We start from the raw sequence: 24484 nt of genomic DNA, 5'->3' as shown, positions 1-24484 counted from the left end.
CCCCATCCTGTAAGTGGGGTTTCCTAGACCGTGCATTTGGCTGTGTTTAAAACAAATGTTTACTTTACCAGGTGTTCCAGATAGTCTGTCCCTGACCTGCCCTCATCATTATTTACCACGAGCTTTTGTCATCTACACATTTTATCAGCAGTGATTTTATATTTTGAATAGCATAGCCCAGAGAGCAGATCCCTGTGGGACTGCAGTAGAAACCCCTCACTTAAGGCATGTCTTCCTTAGCAATGTTAAAGTGCTGCCGCGGCAGCGCTTTAACATGGCTTATGTAATCGTGGCATAGCACTGGGAAAGAGCACTCCCAGTGCCATAGGAGAAAACCACCACCACAAATAGCTCCCAGCGCTGGCATTTTACAGCGCTGAAACTTGCAGCGCTCAGGAGGGTCTCTTTTCACATCCCTGAGCGAGAAGGTTGCAGGGCTGTAAAGTGCCAGTGTAGAAAAGCCCTTAGTTACTTTGTGATCTATCGATTAACTGGTTTTTAGTCTTCTTGAGGTCTTAAAAGTTGTGGTGTCCACGTTCCAACCCTTCCTGTTCTGTTGTCTTTGAGCTTTAGGACTGTTAGGGAGGGGACAAATGTGGTAGAAACACATGCAGGAAACAGTTCTGCTGCTATAATTAAAACAAAATTACTATCTTGTGATTTCAGGGACCAAATTACATATACTGGTAGTATGTGGTGCTTGAATTAAAGTGGTGGTTGTACTTTCATACAGCAATCATTCTGTTTTTGGAAACCCAGTGGAATTCCAAGATACAAATGCACTTTTGAAAGGATTAGTTAAAAATTCAATTCATGTCAGACTGATGAAGCACTGAACAGCTGGTGCTATGTTGGAAGTAGCTACTGATAAAGGGTTGTCATTCATGTACTTTAAAAATACCTCTCCTTGACCAGATTACTCTCTCAGCTTTAAGTTAAGGTGATTCAAGGTAAATGTATACCTAGAAGCAGTTACATTTCTAAATCTGTCTGCAGGACTTCATAAACTCATTTAAACACCAGCCTAGACTACAACTATCCTTTTTTTTGTTGGCAAACTTCAAAATAGCATTCTCGTGCTCTGGCCAAGTCCTTAAACCAAACCAGTGTGGTTTTCCCTCCAAACTAGTCGAAGTATACTTAGACAAAATACTAAGGGCTGTAGCAGAAAACTTTAAACTGGATAAGTTGGGCACCTAAATAAGTGGCTTGGTTTTGAAAGTGATCAGCCTCAGCTTTCTCTCTCTCCTTGGAATGGCAGCTATAAGTGCTCACCTTTTTTAGGTAAGCACCCAAGCTTACAAATGTGGGCCATTACAAAAGCCTACCCATAAAAAAAATCTATAGAGGTGGGTTTTGCATTAATCTCTGTGGATGGTCACACTGGACTACAGTCTGATCTCAGTTAGGGCATTCCACTTCTGGGACCTGGAATCGGGTATCTAATCTCAATTTCACAGTAGTTTGGCTTTTTCTAGTTTTCATGTTTCTGATGAGCACATTTGAGGGTCATAAATAACAAGGAAGTCCTTGTGGTAGCCTACTTCCACTCCACAAGGTGATATTTGACCCGGAATTGTGTTCTAGAAGCTGTTTTGTTTTTTAATTTCCCCCCTAATCCTTAACATTGTGGGGGGGACCATGAAAAATGGACCAGTTTACACTGTTCATAGTATTGTCTTCCTGAGGCTGTAAAGAGCCTGAAACTATAGTTCTCATTCCTCTCAACAGTGTAACTTTGAAACCTCCATTTGATAATTTCAGTGTCAACATTAACTCTTTCACCACTGATCTCTTTAGCAGAAACATCCACCTAATGTGTTTACCTGCAATCTCATGCACACCAACTCTCTTGGGCAACTTCTAAAACCTGCAGTTTTGCCTTCTAATTTGTACACAAGTTGGACATTAGTCAGTACAAAAATGTGCATATATTGAAAACATAATTTGGAAAACATAAAATTGAACGAAGGGCTAGTCTACGCTGGCAATGCTAAAGTGCTGCCGCAGCAGTGCTTTAATGTGCTTTCTGTGGTCACAGTGCTGCACCTAGAGAGAGCTCTCTCCCAGTGCAATACAGTGCTGCAACTTGCTGCGCTCAAGGGGGCGTTTTCACACCCCTCAGCGAGAAAGCTGCAGCGCTGTTAATTGCCAGTGTAGACAAGCCCTTGGTATCAAAATAAATGCAACTCTTCTACTGATTACTCTAATATTTAATTCACTAAAACTGCCTATTTAAAACTATTATCTGAAGCTGCCACGGAATCCAGGGACCTTGCTACAAAAATTGTCCAGACTACACAAGTTCTTATCAATAGGAAACAATACTAAGCCTTAAAGACTGGAATGCATTTTTTCTAGTAGTGATGGGACTCTTCTCTGAGAGATGCAGTGTTTAGAGCTCCTGTGAACTGCACTGCTGTGATTCAGTGCTTCAGTAAGTGCATTTCAATTGGTTCAATAGTGTGAAATCTGCTTTATTGCAAATTTGGTGAGTCTGTTCTAGTATCTGTGTATATTTGTCTCCTCTACACTTTCTTATAAAGAGAGGAAAACTATTCTCCCTCCATCCAAGTCTAGTGCTGATACAAGGCTTCCAGATATAAACAGATATTTCCGGAATGCAAACAACCTCTCATTTGGCTGCAGGAGAACCTTCTGTATTTAAAGTCCTTGCTGGGAAGCAAAGGAGAGTCCAGACTAAAATAGTTCAAGCTGGGGGGGGATGTTGATACTTGACAGTGTGATTAAAACTTAATGTTTGTTTCCTTTTACATTATTTTAAATCAGCATTATTTTACATTATTTTAAATCAAACCTTAAGTGAGACTTCAAACTAGCTTGTTTGTGCTTTTGATGATTTTCTGGACTTCAGTATGAGTTTATAGGAATGTAACCTGCAGTGTCAAATTAGTTTTGACCTTCACTACTTCACATTAAAATATGACCTTAATAGCATGTGTGGCCTATAATATTGCTGAATAAAGAGAGGAAATTCTCCCTGCAAACAAGTATAGAAAAGTGTGTACACTCCTATTTTCTCTCTCATAATACAAAAGGGGAAACTTTAACCCTGAAAGATATCAAATATGAATATGATAAAAATGAAATACTTTATACAACTATAATAACCTGTGGAACTCAATACCAGACATCACCGAGGCCAAGAGACTCAGAGTTAAAAGATTAAATTTTTCCATCCAATTATTTATGCATATTAACATTGCTTTTAGAGATCTGATCTAGATTAAGCAGAAGGTTTTGTTGATCTATTCACAGTGACACCCAAGATCTTTCCTGAGTGACAAACCTTAATTGGAATCCAGCAATGTGTGTGGATAGTTCAGATTGTTCCTTTCACTGTAACCATGTTTTGATAAATGCAATTAACTTCCAATCATGTTCATTCAGCTAGCTCTTTTAGGTCTGAAGTTTGTGTGTCTCACAAAATTTAGTTATCCAGAGATTTTTTCTATCTCACTGATGATATTTAACAAATTAATCACTGGTTTTGCTAAGGAAACTTGGTGTGCTCCAGTATTAACAAATTGGCATTTGTTCATATTGTTTTGTTTCTTGGACAGTCTCACAGTTCTTTTAGCTCTCACCACCTTGTGATTACTCAAATTTTGTGAAGTAATTTGTTAAGGATAACTTAATTCACCATTTGTCTCGTGTTCTTTTTTTTGATAAGCCAAAATCAAGTACAACTGATGCTTTAATAGAAACTTTGTTTTCTTGCTATAAAACAGAAATGCGAGGTCCTCACTCGATCTTCAGAGTCTCTTCCTTATCCAGTTAGATGAATCCATACTCTATTAAACGTTTAGGAATAATATTGTCGTCTAAACTACAAAATAAAATAAAATAAATTAAAATTAAAATAAAAGCCAACACGTATCTCAATCTAGATTGAGGACATTTGGACTCATTTATTGTGGTACCACGTTAAATGCCATGTCTCTTGTATCCAGTAACACCATATAAGAAAGTACATTTGTTGGTACATAATAGACGGGATCAGAGTTAAGATGGTTTGTGCAACTATGCATTTCCTGACTCTAAAAGATACAATTGTTCAGAGGCTTTTTCAACCATACTTTAATTTCCTGGCTTTCATTTTTCATAACTACAAGTTAACTTTGTAATAATACTTTTCTTAAATAACTGATACCTTTAGAACCATAATTTTCCTCAGAAAACATTGACTTTGACATGTATGTTACATGTTCCAGTGATCGATGATCCTGTAAAGAAAGCCCATTTCAATTTTTGTTCGTTTTGTGAATTAAATCTAAGCCTTGTTACACTGGCATCTGACTAATTTCCTTTCCTGCATGCTAAATCCCCATCCCAAAAAAACAACCTCTAGGTTTCTTTCCCAATGTTTGTTTTGACTATACCCATTCTGTTATACACAGGTACAGAGTCGGTCTGTCCACTTTTTTTAGAGATACTGACAATGCTGGGAGGGCTGAAAGTTTTAGTCAAGCTAAATGGAGGTAGTAAACAGGATGCCATTCTCAAATAGTTATAATGGTGACATTTAAAGCAAATGTGTCTAAAAATGAATGTGTTCCTAGTGACAGCTAGAGTAAACCTATGACCAATTTGAAATTTTAAAGCAATACCATTTCAGTCAGAATATTTTTAAAAAATTCTGAAATGTTAGAACACGGGAGATGGAGAATGTATGTATTTTTTCACTTCAAAATCATATGAAAAAGTATAAACTTGGGGGAAATGAGGAGGTAAATCTTGTAAACTGAAACTGAGCCTCCGTCCCAAAAATATTTTTAAACTACAATAAACTGAAACTAGAAGTCTAAAACTGCTATCTCTAACTGCAGCATTGCTACTGAAACATTATGTTCATATTTATTTTAAGATGTGTCTTTCTTTGCAGTACTTAACGTACTTTTGTTTGGGCAAGAAAAGTTCATCCTGATAAAGCAGTTTCATATGTGATATCTAAATCTTCCCTTTCCTGCTATAAGCTGCCATCTCTGCAATTCAGTTGTGGTAATGTTTGCCTACTTTATTGCTCAATATTTTCTGCTTTAACATTTTACATGACTGAAATCCTGCAATATGTGAATAATTGTTCAGACAAATACAGAAGCTTCATCTTATGAAACTGTGAACATGAGCTTTACAACAGCTTATCCCAGCAAGTTTGTTTGAAGTTTATCTTGCGGTTGCCTCATGCTCTCTAAAGTTGCAGAGTTTGCTGTTAAAGGGCTGAACAACTTAGAATTTAATTGCTGTGTAATAAGCCTTATCCCTCAATGAAATACTTCACTGAGGCTAGAGAGTGTGTGGTTTCTGACGGAAAGAGGCAAAGAAAAAACTGCAAAACTGACATCTTTACATTCCTCTGGAGTTTGCCTTTTTTAAATTGGGAGCTGCTTATATAAAGATGATTCTCGAAACAGGTTTGTTTCTTTCCATACCATCCCATTTAGTCTTTGGAATGCATGCAGCAAAAGGGCAAGCCCCTAAAGTGACCTTCCAATCTGTTTTTGTGATTCCAGCCAAGTTCTCTTTAATGTATGGCGCAGGCTAAGTTGAGCTGGCTCTCTTAGAATGTCACAGAACTAAAGCGCAGCTGCTGCTCTAAGTGGCACTGTGTGATAATAGAAAGGCTCTGCTATTTACTTGGACTGAAGTGCCTGGACTGGCGCACACAGATATTATATGAAATCTGAAAGCATGAGGATAAAAGAGATTTCCTTGCGGCAAGATCCTGATCTAAGAAAGGAGTTGGCATTGCTAGCTCGAGGATGTGATTTTGTTTTACCTTCTAGATTCAAGAAAAGACTAAAAGCTTTCCAGCAGGTTCAGGTTTGTTTATGTTCTTCTCTATATAACTGCTTCCCCTATTTGTGAAGGCACAACTTTGATCTCCATAAACCTCATGAAATACATGAAAGTTCTTCACTAACTAGAATATTTGAATACCAGTTTTATTTTTTTCAAAATGTAACATGTTTGTGTGGTTTTGAAAGGAAGTAGATACTGTGCCTTAGTCCTGCTACATGAATTGTGCATTGTTTTGAAAGCTACAAAAAATTCATTTAGCATAACACTTATATGCCTGATTTGTTTACAGATGTGTGTGAAATAGAAAGGTTGGTATTACTTAATTAGCACCATTTGAGTTGAAAGAATAGTTCCATTATTAATCTACATGCACTTTCCCCATGGATATTAACTTACTACTTGCTAAAACTAGGTACAAAAAGATAGGCTGCAGCTTTGCCCAAATATGAATGTAGCCCCTTTAGCATGCTCTGTGTTGAGTTCCACACATTATGTAACTCAATAAGACATTACCATTTTGAACTTCATGGATCAGCTCCGTCTATACTAAAGAAAATTTAAGGTATTACTGTGTATTGCACAAGTATCTGAGTAATTGCAACTTTGCAACCAGTGAGTTAAATCCACCATTTTATGAAGTGGGTTCATTATTATTTGAGTGATTATGCATTTCAAATATTGCTCATCAGTTAAAATTATACTCATAATTATAATTATGGAAGTGTTCCATTATTTTGTAAACTTTTGCAAGTGTGCTAGTTTAGTTATGAAAAATTAACAAATGTAATTTTTAAAAGGTATCAAAACCTACATTCAGATATCAAGTGTTGTCATAATTTCTGGATGTATTAAAACTTCAAGAGCTAATACATTCATCCTGTTCTTAACTTACGCCTACCTCCAATCTATGAGCAAGAGGTGTCTCCAAGCTATCTTGTATACCATGCCTGACATTTTTGTACCCTATTTATTTAGGAAAAAATTGGCTGCCAAACTCAGAATTTCCTAGTTTTTATGGACTTAGAGGTAACCAGAACGTAAATATGACCTACAGTTTAATTCTAAATTCCAAGTCTAATGCACTAGTCTCTTTAAGGTGACCTTCAAGAGAGGGCAAAGAACCCCATGACCCTATAAATGCTTTGATTTCCTATTAGTTTAATATATTGGATTTAAAAATTGAATGGTGGTATTTCAGATTTGGTTAAATTAAACTTGATTTGAAAAGGTCATTCCTTATTTTAAAGCAAACTTGTAGTGCTGACCCTGCTATTTTAAAGCATTTAATGTAAATTTGCTGTGAGTGTGAAAAGATTTGTATTACTGAAAAATTAATTTTGGTGGTTTAGAGCACTGGAGAGAGAGCCTGAAAAATACAAGAAGTGAGAAATGCTATATGTGCTATTTAATCTTGCATCTTTGGTAATTTAGTTAAATGTTTAGAGATATCAAAGCTGGAGGATCGCTTACTCTAGTCACAGTACCTTTTTGTAAACAATCAGTATTGCCCTCTGTGGTGGGTGCCCTCTAGCGTGAAAATAACTTTTATCAACCAAAAATGATAGTTACATTGTGTCATGAAAATTTTGTTTGCTTTATGTGGAAAGGAACTACTAAACAGTGTATGTACTAGGTAATAGGTATATAATATCACCAAGAAACTTAGAATAAGTGCTTGCAAATCTCTTAGGGCTTGTTCACTCTGCAATTTGTAATTGTTTTAACATGTGAACCAACATACTTGAAAATCTAGTGTGGACAAGGAACAAACATTTGTTGCCAAGTCACTTTTAACCCTAGGGTTAAATATTTGTTAGTGTACATTACAAGTTCCAGTTACTTCATACGTACATAATTACAGCTTGTAATGTAGTTATAAACCAAAATACTCTGTGTAGAATGGAGGGGAGAGGGATGGCTTGTGCTCTTTTTTTCTTTGAGAATAGAGAAGACATGAATGAAAGTTTGTTGTTTTTTTTTTTGTTTAAGTGTCTTCTGCTTGTTTTTTATGCAAGTATCAGGAATGTCAAATTGGTCATCACTGATTTTGCTAGCAGATCTATTGGGAGACTCGAACATGCTTATTGTGAGCACTAACAGTTTAACTGAAGGAGCAAGAATGCTGAATTTTTAACAAAAATGTCCTTTATCCAAATTAGAGCTGATTGGGAATTTTTCAGTGAAACTCTTTTTTCAGAATGTTGATTTGCCAAAATTGAAATTTTTCATGGAAATGGTTTTTTTGACACAACTTTTATTGGGAAAGTTTCTCAAGATAGAATTTCAAGAGAGAGACCACCACTCCCAGAATAGCCAAGAGCCTGGTGGTGGTTGGGGCACCAGTAATCAAGTCCCTGTTCTGAATCAAGCAGAGCATGAACCTGAGCCCCCACATCTCTTAGAAGTGCCCTAACCACAAGGCTATTGGCTATTCTGGGGGCAGTGGGAGGTCTCGCTGGTTTTTCACACAAATAATAATTTCAGAAGATCTCTGCTCTGTCCCAGTGTAGAATAGGAAAAAATTTGAAGTCTCAAAAATGTTGGCAGGACACAAACAAGTTTCCTACCCATTCTAATCCAAATGTTAATTACCTCCAGTAGTGCCCACTATGTGATAGGTACTTTCCCAATAGAAGTAGAGATGTTGTATGCTTCATGAAGCTCATGTTGAAGTTATGCAAGCTGTTTAGGGCAGGGAGAGGGGAGGGAGAGCAGTTTAAGCTGTCTGAGCATACTTCCCCTCTCAGTTGCCTAACTTTTACTCTTGACTTAGTGTCATTTCCCTACTTTTCTGGTCGTCCTAGTGCTTTTCAGAGGTGGAGACAATATTTCAAATTCTAATGTAGAAACCAGAATATAAATCTTCCAATTTTCAGACATCATAAAGAAGCAAAAATAGGGGCAACCCACATTTTTCTTTGTAGACTTCCTTTAATTTTTTTAAATGTTGTGATCAGATTAAATGTTGAACTTGTTAGACAAACTCCAGATTTCCTCTAGCAGACTTATTGCAATTCACACTGAACTCTTGAATGAATACCCAAAAAAGAAATAACATTAGTGTATAGCAAGGTTTTGTTGTTAGTTTGTGTATGAACATATACAACTAAAACATTTGTTGCGAGGTAATTCAAATTGATTGATGGAACTATAATGGCTTCTGGGACAAGTCAGTGGGCTTTTTTTCCCTGAGCTCCACGTGTAAACAACTCCCAAGTACAATATATCCTTTCTGGAACCAAACAATTTGTTTTGTGAAAGTCTCCTAATGAACTGCAGTAGAAATCACTGGAAAGCTGCGTGGCCATGAAGAGCCTGGGGACAGGCTATTTTCGAGCATCTGGTTTTGTTATGTCATGGATTAGGGGTGATAATACAGAGATGGATTTTTTTCCCCTAGAAAAGCCCTGAAAGTAATCGGATCAGCCTTTCAAAATTGATGTGAAAAAAATAGCCCAGGCCTAAAATCCACCTTTTACCATGTTATTGGAAAATACTGACTTTCTCAGTTATCAGTTATTTTTCATGGGTAAGCAGAATTTTGCATTGATTATATGCAAAAGGGGCTACTCAGGAGATTTTCGATACTCTCAACGCAGAACACTTACAGTGTATAGTGAATGGTAATATGAAACTTTAAAAGGCAGCTGTATCCCAATTGCTCATAAGTTTCCCTGAAACTTTGGAATCAGAAGTCAACCATGTGGAACATATATCAACTGTACTGGAAACTTAAATATGTGAACTGAATTGAAAGGTTTGTTGCCTGCTGCTAGTTGAGTTCGGATTTTTCACTCTATGGTTCGTGATGTCTCAGTTGGAACTGAAAAGTAAGCCACCTTACAAGCACCTACACACTGTGGTGATGTATTTGAAGTTGGAAGCAAAAAATATAATACACAATTAAAAGGTATAATTTTATAATTTGCACCCAGATATTCTACTGAGTTGGTTGAACTAGAAAGATACTTTTTATGTTTAGGACCCCAAGTATCTTATAAAATAGTTCATCTTTAAAGTTGGAGCTGCACATTTCTTCTTTAGAAGAGCTAAATTCATTTTTATGCCGAGTCCTCCTAGCATTCAGCCTGAATTCTAAACTAACCCTTTTCTTTAATTTTGGGTCTCCCAGATTCATATACACAGCTCCTGCTGTACTGTGATTTATTTTTAAGCATAATCATTCTGTGATATCACAGCTACTATTGTCCCACTAAAGCATAAGCAGGAGTGGAAGGGATCATAGTTGTACAAAACATTTTCCCCTTTAGGATAAAAATAAAGGTTAATTCAGTGACAGTCTTTGTCATGATAAATGCCTCTTATGCTTGCTATTTGGGATATAAGCACACACAAATCTTTAAAAAAATTTTTTAAAAGTGAGCAACTTAGAAGACTGGCTTTCCCCTATATCTGAAGGAAGCAGCTAATTATTCCTGAAGAGCTTTTTTTAGCTCAGATCTCCAGTGAGATCATCTCAATTTTTGTCTCTTAAAAATGACAGTGGCAGCTAATATTGGTGACACTTTTTGCTTTGCCACTGAAATCCTTTGTAACTCTCAAGTTCTGGTGGTAAACCCAAGAGAGGGCAAGGAGTGTAGCCTTCAGACAACTATGTGGGGTGTGCTAGTCTACAGCTTTTTTTATGGTCCTTGCTGCTTCTTCCTTCAGTGACAGATAAGAACTTTAGCCCAAGTCTACATGAATCATTGAATAGCTGAATGACTTAGTTGAGGTAGCAGATAATGCTTAACACTGCAGTTACCATGGGGAACTCCTTGGTGATCACTGATCTTCTAGCAGACCAGCTTTCCATAATGGATCTGTTCTCAGAGCTGGTATTAGTGTATCCACAAGGGTTAGTAGTATTCATGGGGCAATGCAGGGTCAGTGCCATATCACAGTCATACATAATCCTGTTTAGATTGGTAGCCCTGTTTCCCTCTCTTCCCCCTCCCCCAACAAAACCTGGTTGCTACACAGAAAAGATTTGAGATCAAATTTATATTTTTTGCAGAAACCAAACTTATTTTATACATCTAGTTACATAACAGTATAGTAAGAAAAAATAAAAGATCATGTACGCTGTAGCTAGAATGAAGTGCTGCAGCTAATCATAGCTGGTTAGTCATTTGTTCTGTATCAGAACATTGTTTGGAGCCCACGCTGTTAAGACTGCACTTAAAAGATCTAAGATACCTAAAACCAAAAGGTCAGCTAATTCTATTTAGATTATAAGATACCTGTTCAGAAAAGGCTCAGTGCTACTGGATTCCCATGGCTTTATCTGTGAGACTATTCATTTCTTTAAAGAGGACTGTCAGAAAGCTCTTGGAGCCAATACAATGATTATTAAAATAAAAAATCTCTCTCCTAACCTGAGTTGAGAGTCCATCTTTCAATCCTCTCTGCTCTGCAGATGACTTTCTGAATGCCTGAATCACTGGGCCTAAAGATTGACTTATTTCTTACTATAATATGGCTCCAATATCCCTGCTTCCATTTGACCCCTCTGATCTAACCATATTTCCCCAAGTTATATAAACCCTGACCCTCCCACTTAAACATATTTGAACAAAACCAGATATTAGAGTAAAAAAAAAAAAAGAAAGTGAAATTCCACTGATTCTCTCTTGTTACATAACCTCTACGTTGGCTATTAAAATTCTAAACTTTTTGGGGAGAGGCCTGTTCTATTAATTTAGATTAAATGTAGGGGCCCAAAGAGTCAAAGGTGTTAACATAACCCAAACACTGTCCAACATTTAAACAAGGTTAGGGTTTGATTAGAGAGACCTCAGCCTGCTTAGTACCATGGCAAACACACCATTAAAGTCCTTTTAACATATTATTAAAGATACAGAAAAAGGAAAAACAGTTAAAGCGTTTGACAAGTATAGGAAAGCTTATTTAATACTTTCTTTTAACAACATCCCTTGATCCCTTTCCCTTTAGCTGGAGTTTTTAGAGGGAAAAAACAAACCTTGTTTGGCAGTCTTAAATAAATATCCTTTCTGTGGAAAAGAAGTTCATTGAGATTGGCTGGAGCTGCTGAATCCAATTCAGTTTCCTAAGAAGATAGAACAAATACCCAAAAGGGGGAGAGAAGAATAGCAAAGATAGAAAATGCAGCTTCTGTCTTTGATGTTGACTTTCACTTGCAACCTCAGTGCTGGAAAACCATAAGCACAGCACCCGGTCATAGCTACTCCAAGACCTGGCAACTCGTATTGGCATTGCTTTTAGTTGCCTCTTTGGTCACAGGCTTACAGCATTTCAGCAAAATATACAATCTTGGTGGGCTAAGCCAGACTTTACTAGACAGAAGGAAAAAGGAGAAGGATAGGAAAAAGAAGAAATGAAGGAAAGGACACATTGGGGAAAAGACGAGGCGGAGAGACGGTCAGTCTCCTATCTAGGTGGTGGTTGGAATTCAGATGGAACTGGTTGGAGGTGGCAATGTCATCTGGCTCCCTCTGGCCTAGTCTGATCAGAACATCTTTCAGGATTGGGATGAAGTAGGTCTGGGGTCCCAGAAGATGGTGCAGGTGGCAGCTGTGATGGTGAAGCCCCTCTAGTAGTCAATTTTTCTTCCAAAGTCTCTTTAAGGACCCCACAAGGGAATTATGGGCTGAGTGGCCCATTCCCTCATTTTGTCTACCAATTAGGCCTAATATCTGACATACCAATTTTGGTTAACTGATTTTCAGTTTCACACAGTTCTTGTTTACCAGGCATGATCTTAACACAGTCCTTGAGTTATATCAGTAGGCCTTTTTGTTTGAACTAATGCAGCTTTTCCCAGCAACATTTGTTATAGGTTATTGTGATATCTTATGAACTTAAACTCACTCCTTATAGTTGAACTCAGAGTAAATTTGTAAACCCAGTTAACACAATAGAACTTACCTTCCCATTTGCCTGGAAAGTGCCTGGAGTGCTATAATTAAACATTAAATATCTTCAGGACCTCAGGTTTCTCTGTGGTGGAGGACTGCAGACACTATGGCAAAGCTGTTGCATTACTATTTACTTCTGAAGCAGATCAGTATATCCACACCAAACAGTCTGCCTTCAGCATGTCTACGCTCCACATTCCTTCCAAATATTGCCAGAGCAATATATTATGCAACACAAGTTCCTTTTCATAACTGTCCAAAGCAGGGAAACGTGGGACAACTTATAAGATATTATAGGACCCAGAAGGGTATTCTGACAAACAAGGGTAATATCTCAAAACACTTCCTGTCCCAAAGTAATGTTGTTTGAATGACTGTCCATATACCTATTCCACTGTTTGTGTGCGCTCAACATGCACACGCCAAGTCTTTTCTAATTGGTTGTGCCCATTGAGCTGGCACATGCGCCCTGCATGTCTTCATACCTGCAACAGAGGACAAAGGATAGGGCCCCATTTCCTTCTCACCACCCATAGCTAGGAGTTGAATTTTATCACTTCTTACCACACTAACCATTGTCTTGTAAATATAGTGTAAATAGTTTATAGCTAGCACTAATAGATTTACTTTAGTTTCTTGATGGTTTCCATTTTAACCACATTTGGGAACTTGTTTTGCTTGTTTTTTTCTTTCTGGGAGTACTGGGTACTAGTCTGGTCAATATGACTGATCTTAGGTCCCCAAGATTCAAACATTCTCCATCTTGTGAAATGGTCATGCTGTTGAATGGTGGTTACCTAAGATGTATGTTCTGCCTCAGAAGGTCACATCCCTGACCAGTGTGACATTTGCTGATCATTCTGGAGAAGAATTCAGCAAGCTAGAGAATCTCATCTCGGGGGATTCCTCCCTGAGCAGTTATTACACCCACATTTAAGCCTGGTTTTGGTTGCTAAAAAGTACAAGAGATCTTTGAGGATTGCTCCTGCAGCTTTGTTCTCACAGATTGTGGAAATAGCCCTCTAATCATCTGTCCTGAGAGAGTCTTTGGGAGACTGGTAAGAGGGAGTGAAAGATCCCCAGGGAGAAACAGGGTCATATCATCTCTGTGTGACTTCTTTTAGATCTCATAAAAATTTGAGATATAAGGTGCCTCAAAGCTTCAAAAAAAAGTTCCTGAGCATCCATATTGGTATTACCTCAGATCTCACCTGGTATCATATTGGCCATTTGGGTTCCTTGGTAGAGATCCCATGATCAGGCCTTAGTAGTGCCTACTACCCAAGGGCAAATAGTATCAATACTATCTGCTAGTGGATGACCAGTGTAACTATGACTCCAGCACCAACAAGAACTTATATTAGCACCTCCTTCTCTCATGCCCGTTTCCTTGGTACAGATGCCGTTTGAGCTACTCCCGCACTGCAGCTGTATCTGGCTTCCACAGAACTTACCTTTTCATTGGTTCCACTTGATTCCACAAGACTACTTCCATTGGCTCAGTCTGCAGCACTGGTTCCAGTATAGTCTATTGTATCAGTACTGACTAAAGAGTATCCCATGTATATTCTCACTACTCCAGTGGGAACAGCACCATCTTTTCATGAGGACTACTTCCACCTCATTTACTTCAGTGGCCAGTGGAGGGCTGTCTCCTACAAGATTGGAGTTATCGGGACTTGCTGAATTCCCTACCCTATAGAAAGCATCTAAGCCAGGCTTCCATTATTATGGTAGGAGCTCGTATACTCACTCTAGATACTGATACTCATTGCCTGGGCTACCGGTTGGTATCTTATTTTCCTGCATCCCTTGAATTTTGGGGTATCTTGGGGACCCCACAGGCATAGAAGACTAATCTCAACTACATATTCAAGACCTAAATCTCTCTAGCCCCTGATCATCTGAGAAGGGAGTTATCTTTTCCCACAACAGTCAGAATCAGCTCACAGTTCTCCTTCTCTGGACCAAGACTTGCAGGCTGAGAACAGACCATCCCTGCACATATCTCCTTTTTCTCTCCTAGGGAAACTGACAGAACCTGTTGATTATTACTAAGTGGAAAATCTGTTTAGGTTTGGAAGCCCACTGTAGGGTCTGCAGTGCTGGAGACATGGGTGAGAGTACAGTCCTGAAGTGTTTCAGAGTAACAGCCATGTTAGTCTGTATTCGCAAAAAGAAAAGGAGTACTTGTGGCACCTTAGAGACTAACCAATTTATTAGAGCATAAGCTTTCGTGAGCTACAGCTCACTTCATCAGATGCATATCGTGGAAACTGCCTGAAGTGGTGTATTATCAACATGCAAAATGTCCCTGGTGGATTCCCCAAAAAGCTGGGGCAGTAGATGGAATCCATATTTCCACATGTCAACCCATACAACCATCAGAGAATGACAACTGAACAGGCCACTACTCCCTGGTAGCCAAGATGGATCACAAGATTCTGAATGTTCAGTCTGGCAAAGAAATGGTACATAATTCACAAATATACTCTAGAGTGGACATTCTTCCCCACCACAGCCTTTATGGGCGGACACAGTATATACTAACAGTAAAAAGCACTGCTTCACTGCCACCTCATAAGGAGCAGAATGTGGTGGTTGCCTTCAGTAGGACATATGCAAGACCATTTTTTGGCCTGTAATGTTTTTTGTAAAAAATTTGTGAAAGCAAGAGGGGAAGTTTCCTTCTGATAGTAGGCAGAGATGTCGGGCAGGGGAGGCAAAGTATTTCACTAGTCAGTGCCATAACCTATAATTAGGTACCACACAACAGCTGGCTTTAATAGATGTTCTGATATCATTAAGAATGTCCTCTATCCGCACTTAGGAAAGAGAAAATGAGACAATGCAGATTGATATGGACTTTTTATATTTGTAAGTTGATACCAACATCTTCATAGTATTGATTGTTGGTGACTTTCTGGAAACTCCAAAAATGATCATAGAACAGAATATCTGATTATCAGCTTCTATTTTTTTTAAACTAAAGTTCTGTTAATCATAAGCGCTACTTCAGCAGCACAGCTAGAAGCAGTATCTCAGCAGCAGGAGCGCTGACACAACACAGAAGCCGTAGCTGTACTTCAGTTCCCAAGAAGGCTGCGTACTTGCCCAAGCCTGTTTTAATAAATCAAAGACCAAAAGGAACAAGGAGAACAGAGTCTTTGTACTTCTGAAATTACAAGTGGTGCAAGTATAGCATTTAGGGTCTGGGTTTCTTACCTGTTGGGACTAGTGTTGAATGTAAATGCAGTCATAAGTGAGGACGGTACTGGATGCATTCTACAGTGGTGAAATGTCATTTAGCAGTAGCTGAAGAGCTGTCGGGTGGTGTGCTTTTTACTACTTTTTAAATTACATCTAATGTACCTGAGTGGGGAGGGATTATGATCTTTGTTGCTGATCTACTGAAAATCAGTTGATTTGCCAGTTGTACACATTTTTTATTTTTTTCCTGTGTGCTGGCTTGTTACACAATAATGTGCCAATATTCCACTGCATATGTGTGCATATATAAATTCACTGAAAATATTTTGAGTACTCTTGCTCAGTGCTCTGAATTTGCACGTATCTAAGGAAGTTGAATGGAATTTCAGTTTTAATGTGTGAACTCGTTGATTATAGTCTGCAGAGATCAAATTTGGTAAAAATAGATAGCGGTATTCCCCAAGTTCTATCCCATTAAGTCTCCCAAGTGAGACACCATTTCCAATAGATTGTAATATGCCATCTGCTGGGCTAACTGGATTGGGTCAATTCAGTGTGCTTTTTGTCTTGGTAGGCTCTATTAGGCTTCTTGGATCCTTCTTGACTGGATGAAAAAATACTTGATGGTACTCTTCCAAGTGACACCTGCTTGTCGTCCAGTAAACTGTTGCGTTATGAGATCCTGTCTCCAGTCATCCAAGGACATGCAGATAATCTTGCAGTAGAGTAATAGGTAGACCATTTCTGAAACCCTGTAATGGTGGAGGGGTCGTATCAATTTCAGTGAAGCTTGTGGAAGGCTGCTTTACCTGGCATCCTCCATTGCTCTAGAAAAGTAGATAGATGAACTACTTGTTCTGCAGTCTGGTGGCAGGAAACATGTAAAAAGTGTTACTTACAGTAGATAGTAGGTTTGATCCTGACAGGGAGCAGCAGAAGGACTGGCTAATAAATTAGAAGTTACCAGATTGTCGATTGGTACTGAAGTACTTCAGTGGAATAAATAGATCTGGCTTCTGTTCTGGTGGTAATATTGTTTGGGCAACTAGTTTTGAACACTTGGCTTTGAAATATGGCAGCATATGGAATTCTGGAATTTCTGTCAACTTCTGCTCTCAAAGTTGCCCATTTCGACCAACATGGACTATTTTGGTAGCTCGTAACTGGCTTCAGAGGAGAGGTGGAATTCTGGTCCCAAGGATAATGGGTGGGAACCAGTTGGTTTATCTGGGAAATGAGGCTTTCAGTGTTTTGGGTATTAATCAGCCACCAGAAGGTGTTCCATACCTTGCTTATTTGATCCCCCTTAATGGAAAAAGAGGGACAAACTTACTAATATTCAACTTTGCTGGTTGCTATATCCACCCTTACAATAACAATGACTGGGCCCTGTGAATTGCTAAACTTGACTTCTACTGTACATCCCTGATCAAGCACACAGTGAAACCCTACATGGAGAGCTCTTCATCTCTAGGGTGGAAGATCAAATAGTCTGAGTCATTGAGCTCTTAGTCCTAGTTCCCATCCCTGTCATTCTGAACACTGCCCTCGGCAACATTCTACTGTGGGCCTCTGCTGTTAAGTTCAAGACAAACTTAAGACATCTTGTGGATGAGAATTGTGCTTTAACTTGTTGAAGGGATGAATCAGACTTCACACCCTGAAAGTCTAGTCCAGGGGTTCTCAAACTTTTGTACTGGTGACCCCTTTCACAAACCAAGCCTCTGAGTGCCACCCCCCCCTTATAAATTAAAAACACTCTTTAATATATTAAACACCACTATAAATGCTGGAAGCAAAGTGGGGTTTGGGATGGAGGCTGACCGCTCACAACCCCCCATGTAATAGCCACATGACCCCTTGATGGGTCCTGAACCCCAGTCTAGTCATTGCTCTAAATCTCTTTGAATCTCACTCTCAGGCTGATTTTTTTGTTTTTGTTTGTTTTTTTGTCTTGTCACTTCATTGCTTTTGCTGCAGTTGACCATTTCAGACAGACACTGGAACACTTTCGTACACCACTCTCTTCCAGTTGGTGTACTTAAAATCACTGTGGATTGCGTAATTGCCTCTGCTTCCAGGTAAATTTTAATCTGTCTTGGGCCAGTAGCATCCTGACCATAAAAGCAGGTTTTACATGGAAATAAATTGTGGATCCAAAACTTGCAGATAGAATACACAAGAATTCTGAGATCTCTCAGCTGTGGATGTTGGTGACAAAATTATGTGCTATAATTGAGATGACTATACAATGTTGTATGTAAGCAAGGGGCTTCATGGATAATTTACCCCTTGGCTGCCACCAGGCACATAAACCAGAATGCACAGAACATTCATCGAGGATGGTTGCAGAATTGAGTTGGAACATTGTGACTGCACTGGGAGGACAGCTGAACAAGTGTACCTGTGATGCCATCACTTCCCTTCAACATTGATCAATTGAACTGATGTCTCTAAAGTGTGTATAAGACTTGCTTAGAGCTAGTGCAAGTGATGAAATGATATTCTGTACTCTTGTGAAGCATTCATGTGGACAGTATTCCAGGCACTTGAATGTGTACTGTAAATGCCAAAAGTTTCCAAGGTAGAATGGCCTTTATTGTCTCAATGCCCCACCTAAACCACTAGGTGACTTCAGTGTCTAATCAGTTAACATACTATGGTAGCTCCAGTCCAGTCTGAAGAACCACCTAATTTCTAAGATTAAACAGAGCCTGAATGAGAGCTCTTTCATACTATTTGACAATGGGCGGAAAAAAGGTGGTTCTTTTTGGAATGTTTTGGAGAAGGAGGGTTTATCTGCAGAAGCAATATTGTAAATGTTAAATTATCAAAAAAACCCAAACCCCAAAACCTCCCTTTATTAAGAAAAATACTAAATTCTCAAGAGTTTCTAAAGGATGTGTGGTGGAGGGAAAGTGTCCCCATAAAGTGGATTCTGAGCTCTCAGGATGCAAAGCTTAAGTCCTTCTGGTTTGTCTGCAAGAATGAAACATACGTAAGGAATAATATAATCATGGCTTTGGATTTATGTAAAATAGGATATGTTGATCTCTACCTGAAGTCACAGAATAGATACTGCAGAAGGCTCATTCTCTGTACTGGTTCAGAACATAATATTGGTTGTAAATTTACCTTCCTACCTTGGAATTGTTTGAAGCAACTTCAATTTAGCCTTCCCTCCCCGATTTTATTTTTAAGTTTGGGGTGGCCATGTGTTTCCATTCCTGACATGAGTGGAGTCTTCCTTCATCAAAAAGTGTTTCCTAGCTAGTAACAAACTTGTTCCTTGAGGGTGTACTTTCATAATGGCTTAAGTCCCATCCAGATCCTTTTATCAACTTTTAGAGTATCTTGCTTCCTTTTTGCTCCTGATCCATTCAAAAGTCTTGATCAGTGGACTTCTTCTGACATCACTCCAGGCAGAATTAGAAGCATCCTGCCGGGGGTCTGCAAATAGCTCACTAGTCATGTTGCTGGCTCCTCATTCTGCTTGCTAAATCACTTTGAGACCGCTAAAATATATTCCTTAAAATAACCTTTCTGCATAAGCAGTTGCTGTAGTTGGGATTTATGTGATCAAGAACAGGAGGATGCTAGTTCCCATAATTATCTCTGTGATCCACACTGAAAATTCTAGATCCCCTGGTCTATAAACTTGCAGAAGTAAGACCTCCTTGTTTCCAAGATTGTTGTCTGGGAAGAGCCCCAAGAAAGATCACTTAACTTTGCAGAACACTACTCTCTACTGGATCAGGAACAAGACAGTAAAGATGAACTATTGATATGATTCAGTTTGGCAGTTCCTTTGCTCATTATGTAGGTAACTGAAGCCTACCTGTTACTTGAGTAGAGCAATTCTGTTTTTGAGGGTGATGGGGGGCATGGCTTTAGCCCTGTAGTAATGAAGGACAGCTAGGTAGTCTTGCTTATGAGTTCTGTTGAAGCACTCATCAGTTTAGCTTCAGCTAATAATGCTGCTTCTGAGATTTCTGTATATGAAACAATTAAGCCAGTCTCAGATTTTGTTTGACTAGCTCTAACAGTGACACACAAAGATTATTTGTCAAATTCTATCTTGTGAACTCCTGTACTGAATGAAGAAGTGGATATAGATAATTTTATGTTAACCAAGTTTTTCCTGCTGCTCAGTGCAGCAACTCATAATTACCTTTCTAGGAAAACTGTCCTCTATTCCATATTTTTTTTATCCTCCTATTCCAGTCTCTTAATTTCTGTGTGACTCCTATTCATCCCCATCTAGCTAAACATATCTAGTTTAAGGGTAAGGTATTTTAGGGATCATGTGGTGGTAGAATATCCTAGTACATGCTATGGTCACAGCTGTGGAAGTCTCCTCCTGGGAAAGGCGGAGTAAGTTGTCACTGGAGAGTGGCAGAGAGAAAAGGTGTCAAATTTCTCTACATGTAAGCGTCTCAAGGTATATGCTAGTTTATGTGGAAGAATCCAGATCTTGTTTTCAGCACCTTCGATAAAGCAAAGCAGAAGTTTAAAATAATATCTTCATATGCACTCTGCTAGTGTCATCTACACAGAGGGGAAGGTGACAACTGCAGGTGGATGTGGCTATTGCATTCAAAAAATATACTGATGGTGTTTTGGGGGGCAGGGAGTTTCCCTTTGTATTCTGACAATTGATCTATAGGTAGGTAGAACTTGAGTTTCACTGTACTAATACACTAGACACAAAAGTTCTTCAAGAATGTTTCCTGCTTCACTGTGTCATAAAGCCAGAAGTTAGTCGCATTAAAATTAACTTTGCTAGAGAAAGCACAAAGTGTAATTGTGTGAAAATCAAATAGATGGGAACAATAAACCAGCTCATAAAGGAGTGTTGGGCTCCATCTTCTTGTATCCTTACTCTATTGTAGCTGTAAGTCCACTACTATCCTGTAAGAATGTACCATATTTTGCTAAATGAGAAATTTCTTTCATAAGGATTACAATATAATACAGGCTCAGCATTTTATATTCAGGGACTGAATAGCATATATGATGTCTCAGTACTGTAAGCAGAACATAAATAGCCGTTTTGAGAAACTCTGCATTATAATAGCTATTAAATTCAAACAGAAACTTCATTCAGAACTGAAGATGAGGGTTAATTATCTTATTGACTGAAAAATGTGGGATAAGAGGTTAGAGAGCCTAGTAACTAATTTACTTTCCTCTTCTTTCCCCCCCCCCCATGGAAATTTCATCCCCTCTGAATTTCCCGATTGAGGCTTTTGGGTCTTCTGCGGTAGAAATAGTTGTAAACTTTGATCATACTTTTGACTGTTCTTCAATGCATCTGTTGAAATTACATACGTCACTCAAATGAGAGAGAAGGGAGTAAAATGCTGAGTTTTATTTGTTTAGGCTTGCTCATCAGACCAAAAAATGGGTTGTTGTAATAAGTTTTGGGTTCAAAAGGTAGATGAGTAATATCACCAATAGAAATATTTATTTTCATCCTTTTTTAAAATCCATATAGCATTTGAATAAAGTTTGTGATCTACAAATAAGTCTCTAAAACTAAATGAATTTAAAAGCAGTGTCTTAAGTAAAATGGATTGCAAATCCCCTTACTGTTGCTACATCACCTATCTTAAAAAAGGAAAAGAAAACTTCTGCAGGACCAGAAATCTTTACTCTGTTAAAGTAGCTCTTGCATTCTGAAACTTTTAAACCTTCAATTACTGTTTTTGACTTGGCTATCTTTTCAGAATAAGGTGCTATGATGCACCGCTTCTTAGAAGTGACAACCAGGGTGGATAAAAATCAATTTATTTTTTTTATCCAATTTTTTTTAATTCAGATTTTTGATAATGCTTTGGGGGGGGGAACCTATCTAAAGATAGTTTTAATTAAGATGCATTATAGCTCAAATATATCTCTTCATGGAATAGGGATTATAAATTCTAATTCTATAGTATGAGACAATATATTCATGTAATATTTAAGAAAATTTTGTAAATGAGTTCCAATAGTTCATGGATTAGGGACCCAATCTTATGGGGTTCCAGGGGATTCTGTATAGATTATTTAGATTAATCTTTCTATCTGCCCAGTGGGACTCAGTACTCAGTTTAGAAGGTAACATCAGAGATGATTAGTTTTGCAGTTCTCAAACGGTGGATTTGTCTTCAGAGATAACATGCTTGTTAACAGCAAAAATGTTTTTAAATAAATAAGAGGTGAGAAATAAGAGACCTCAAGCCTATTGTTCCTCTGCAAATTTGTGTACACAGTCAATCCCTTACCTCTCTAAAAGTGCAAAGCTTCAAAAAGTTCACTGAATAGAAGATTGTTGGGGCCGCAATAGATCTGGACAAGGAAAAGAAGTCTGGAGATAAATGTGAGAAGGGAGGGACAGGCAGTAGAAACAAAAGTGAAACTTTTTGAGCAGCATATTCCAGAAGTCTTTGAGGTCTTTCTGAGGGTAGTCTTCATTGATTTGAGACCTACCATACCATTCTCTCACTAGAAGGGAAAACCTATAATGGCAACAGGCTGTAAGAGAGACCCAGTTTTGGAATGTTTTAATGAAGTTCCTCTACCTGTGGGTAAGACAGGCATGCGTGCAAAATGCAAACAGTGCAACAAAGAAATGCAAGGCCTGGTTGCCCAAATGAAACATCATCATGAGAAGTGTTCCTTCTCAGGAGGAAACTGCGTTGATGATGAAAGGAACACGTCTGAACATACAGGATCTTCAGGTTGGTAACAACCAACAAGTATGCACTTTTATGTAGAAAGAAAAGGAGTACTTGTGGCACCTTAGAGACTAACCAATTTATTTGAGCATAAGCTTTCGTGAGCTACAGCTCACTTCATCGGATGCATACTGTGGAAACTGCAGAAGACATTATTTACACAGAGACCATGAAACAATACCTCGTCCCACCCCACTCTCCTGCTGGTAATAGCTTATCTAAAGTGATCACTCTCCTTACAATGTGTATGAAAATCAAGGTGGGCCATTTCCAGCACAAATCCAGGTTCTCACACACACCCGTGCGGGGGGGGGGGAGAGTGAGAACCTGGATTTGTGCTGGAAATGGCCCACCTTGATTTTCATACACATTGTAAGGAGAGTAGTCACTTTAGATAAGCTATTACCAGCAGGAGAGTGGGGTGGGACGAGGTATTGTTTCATGGTCTCTGTGTAAATAATGTCTTCTGCAGTTTCCACAGTATGCATCCGATGAAGTGAGCTGTAGCTCACGAAAGCTTATGCTCAAATTGGTTAGTCTCTAAGATGCCACAAGTACGCCTTTTCTTTTTGCGAATACAAACTAACACGGTTGTTACTCTGAAACTTTTATGTAGAAATCAGATTAAATCGAGTCTTCCTGATTAGTGATTTAAATCATGATTTTAAATCAAATACACCCTGGTGACAACTTAAACTTTTGCCCATACTTTACAGTGTGTGGTAAGAAATTCTGGATTTTATGTTAATCTTATGTTAATCTGTTTTCCATCACCTGAAGTCCTCATACTGAGTAGAATCTTGTTCTTGAGATCTGCCTTCTATGGAATGTACCAGGGCTGTTGATTTAACACTAGAAAATACCCTTTTTTTTTTCTTATAAATCTCTACTCGTAAACAATAAAGCTACATATGTCTAAGCTGATACCATAAAACACAAGCACTGCCATATGAGGACAAATTCATTCAGTTATTCTAAGTACCGTATCATGTCAAAACAGTGCAAATACTGAGAATTGTTTAGTCAGTGTGGCATCTTGATCAGCATGTTGTCTAAATATATTTTTAAGTAGGTAAGTGTGCTTGATTCCACCCCCCCCCCCCCAAAAAAAAACCCTTAATGGTATTTAACTCACTTCCTCTTGACCTTCACTCTGTAAACAATTGAGACTTAGTCAATTAGCTCAATGAGGTTATGCATTTATTTCTTTAATGTGGTAGTTCTCACACAGAGTTGCCATCCTGAAAAGTGTACAGCCTTTTAAAAATAGGGGAGAAGAGGCTTTTCCCCTTTTCTTGATTTCAAGAATAAGTTACTTTAGGTCAGGAAGGAGAGGAAATGGGTTATCTCATTTCTAAAGTCTTGCGGTAATGGTGGATAGGATGGGCCCCTCTGACCAGCTGCAAATACTCCACATCCCAGTAACCTAGTAGGCAGGGAGGGGAAGGAGCAGGCATCCAATGTCTCACCAAAAGAAGTGTACCGTAGCCAAGGCAGTCCAAGTTGTGTAACATCCAGAGATCTCTATTTGGGAGAGTGATTGGGATAAGCATCCCCTTAAAAAAAATCATCTTAAGGAAACGGAAAGCAACAGCTGGTTCCCCCATATTTAGAAACTGGCCCATCTGGCTTCTAATCTCCTTGCTTCCTCAGTTTTGCTCAAAGCCAAATTTGCTGCTGGAATAGAATTTTTTGTCTACCATTACGAGGAGAGAGAAACTAAGCAGGCAAGAGAGGGTCAGAAGATTATTTCTGGGGTGGGTGGGGATGTACATGTTTCCTTTCAGCCTGCTTGATGATGTGATGTATTTCCTGCCTCGTGTTATTGAAGGG

General features: G+C 38.6%; 1 protein-coding gene across 7 annotated transcripts in view; it reads left to right on the top strand.

Moving 5' to 3' along the window:
- PPP2R3B (protein phosphatase 2 regulatory subunit B''beta) overlaps window positions 1-24484 on the top strand; it is a 95656-nt gene that overhangs the window by 26544 nt on the left and 44628 nt on the right. Inside the window, exon 1 of one of the 7 annotated variants that reach the window (XM_073353855.1) lies at window positions 5468-5844. The exons of the other annotated variants lie outside the window; for them this stretch is intronic. Within the exon in view, the coding sequence (XP_073209956.1) occupies window positions 5698-5844 (147 nt within the window). The 5' untranslated portion in view covers window positions 5468-5697. Of the gene's footprint in view, window positions 1-5467; window positions 5845-24484 lie in introns of those variants that run through there. 7 annotated transcript variants of the gene reach the window in all.

Source organism: Lepidochelys kempii, chromosome 1 (genome assembly GCF_965140265.1).
Source record: "Lepidochelys kempii isolate rLepKem1 chromosome 1, rLepKem1.hap2, whole genome shotgun sequence".
Taxonomy (NCBI): Eukaryota; Metazoa; Chordata; order Testudines; family Cheloniidae; genus Lepidochelys; species Lepidochelys kempii.
The sequence above is the reverse complement of the archived record's forward strand: the minus strand, read 5'-3'. Positions and strand labels throughout refer to the sequence as shown.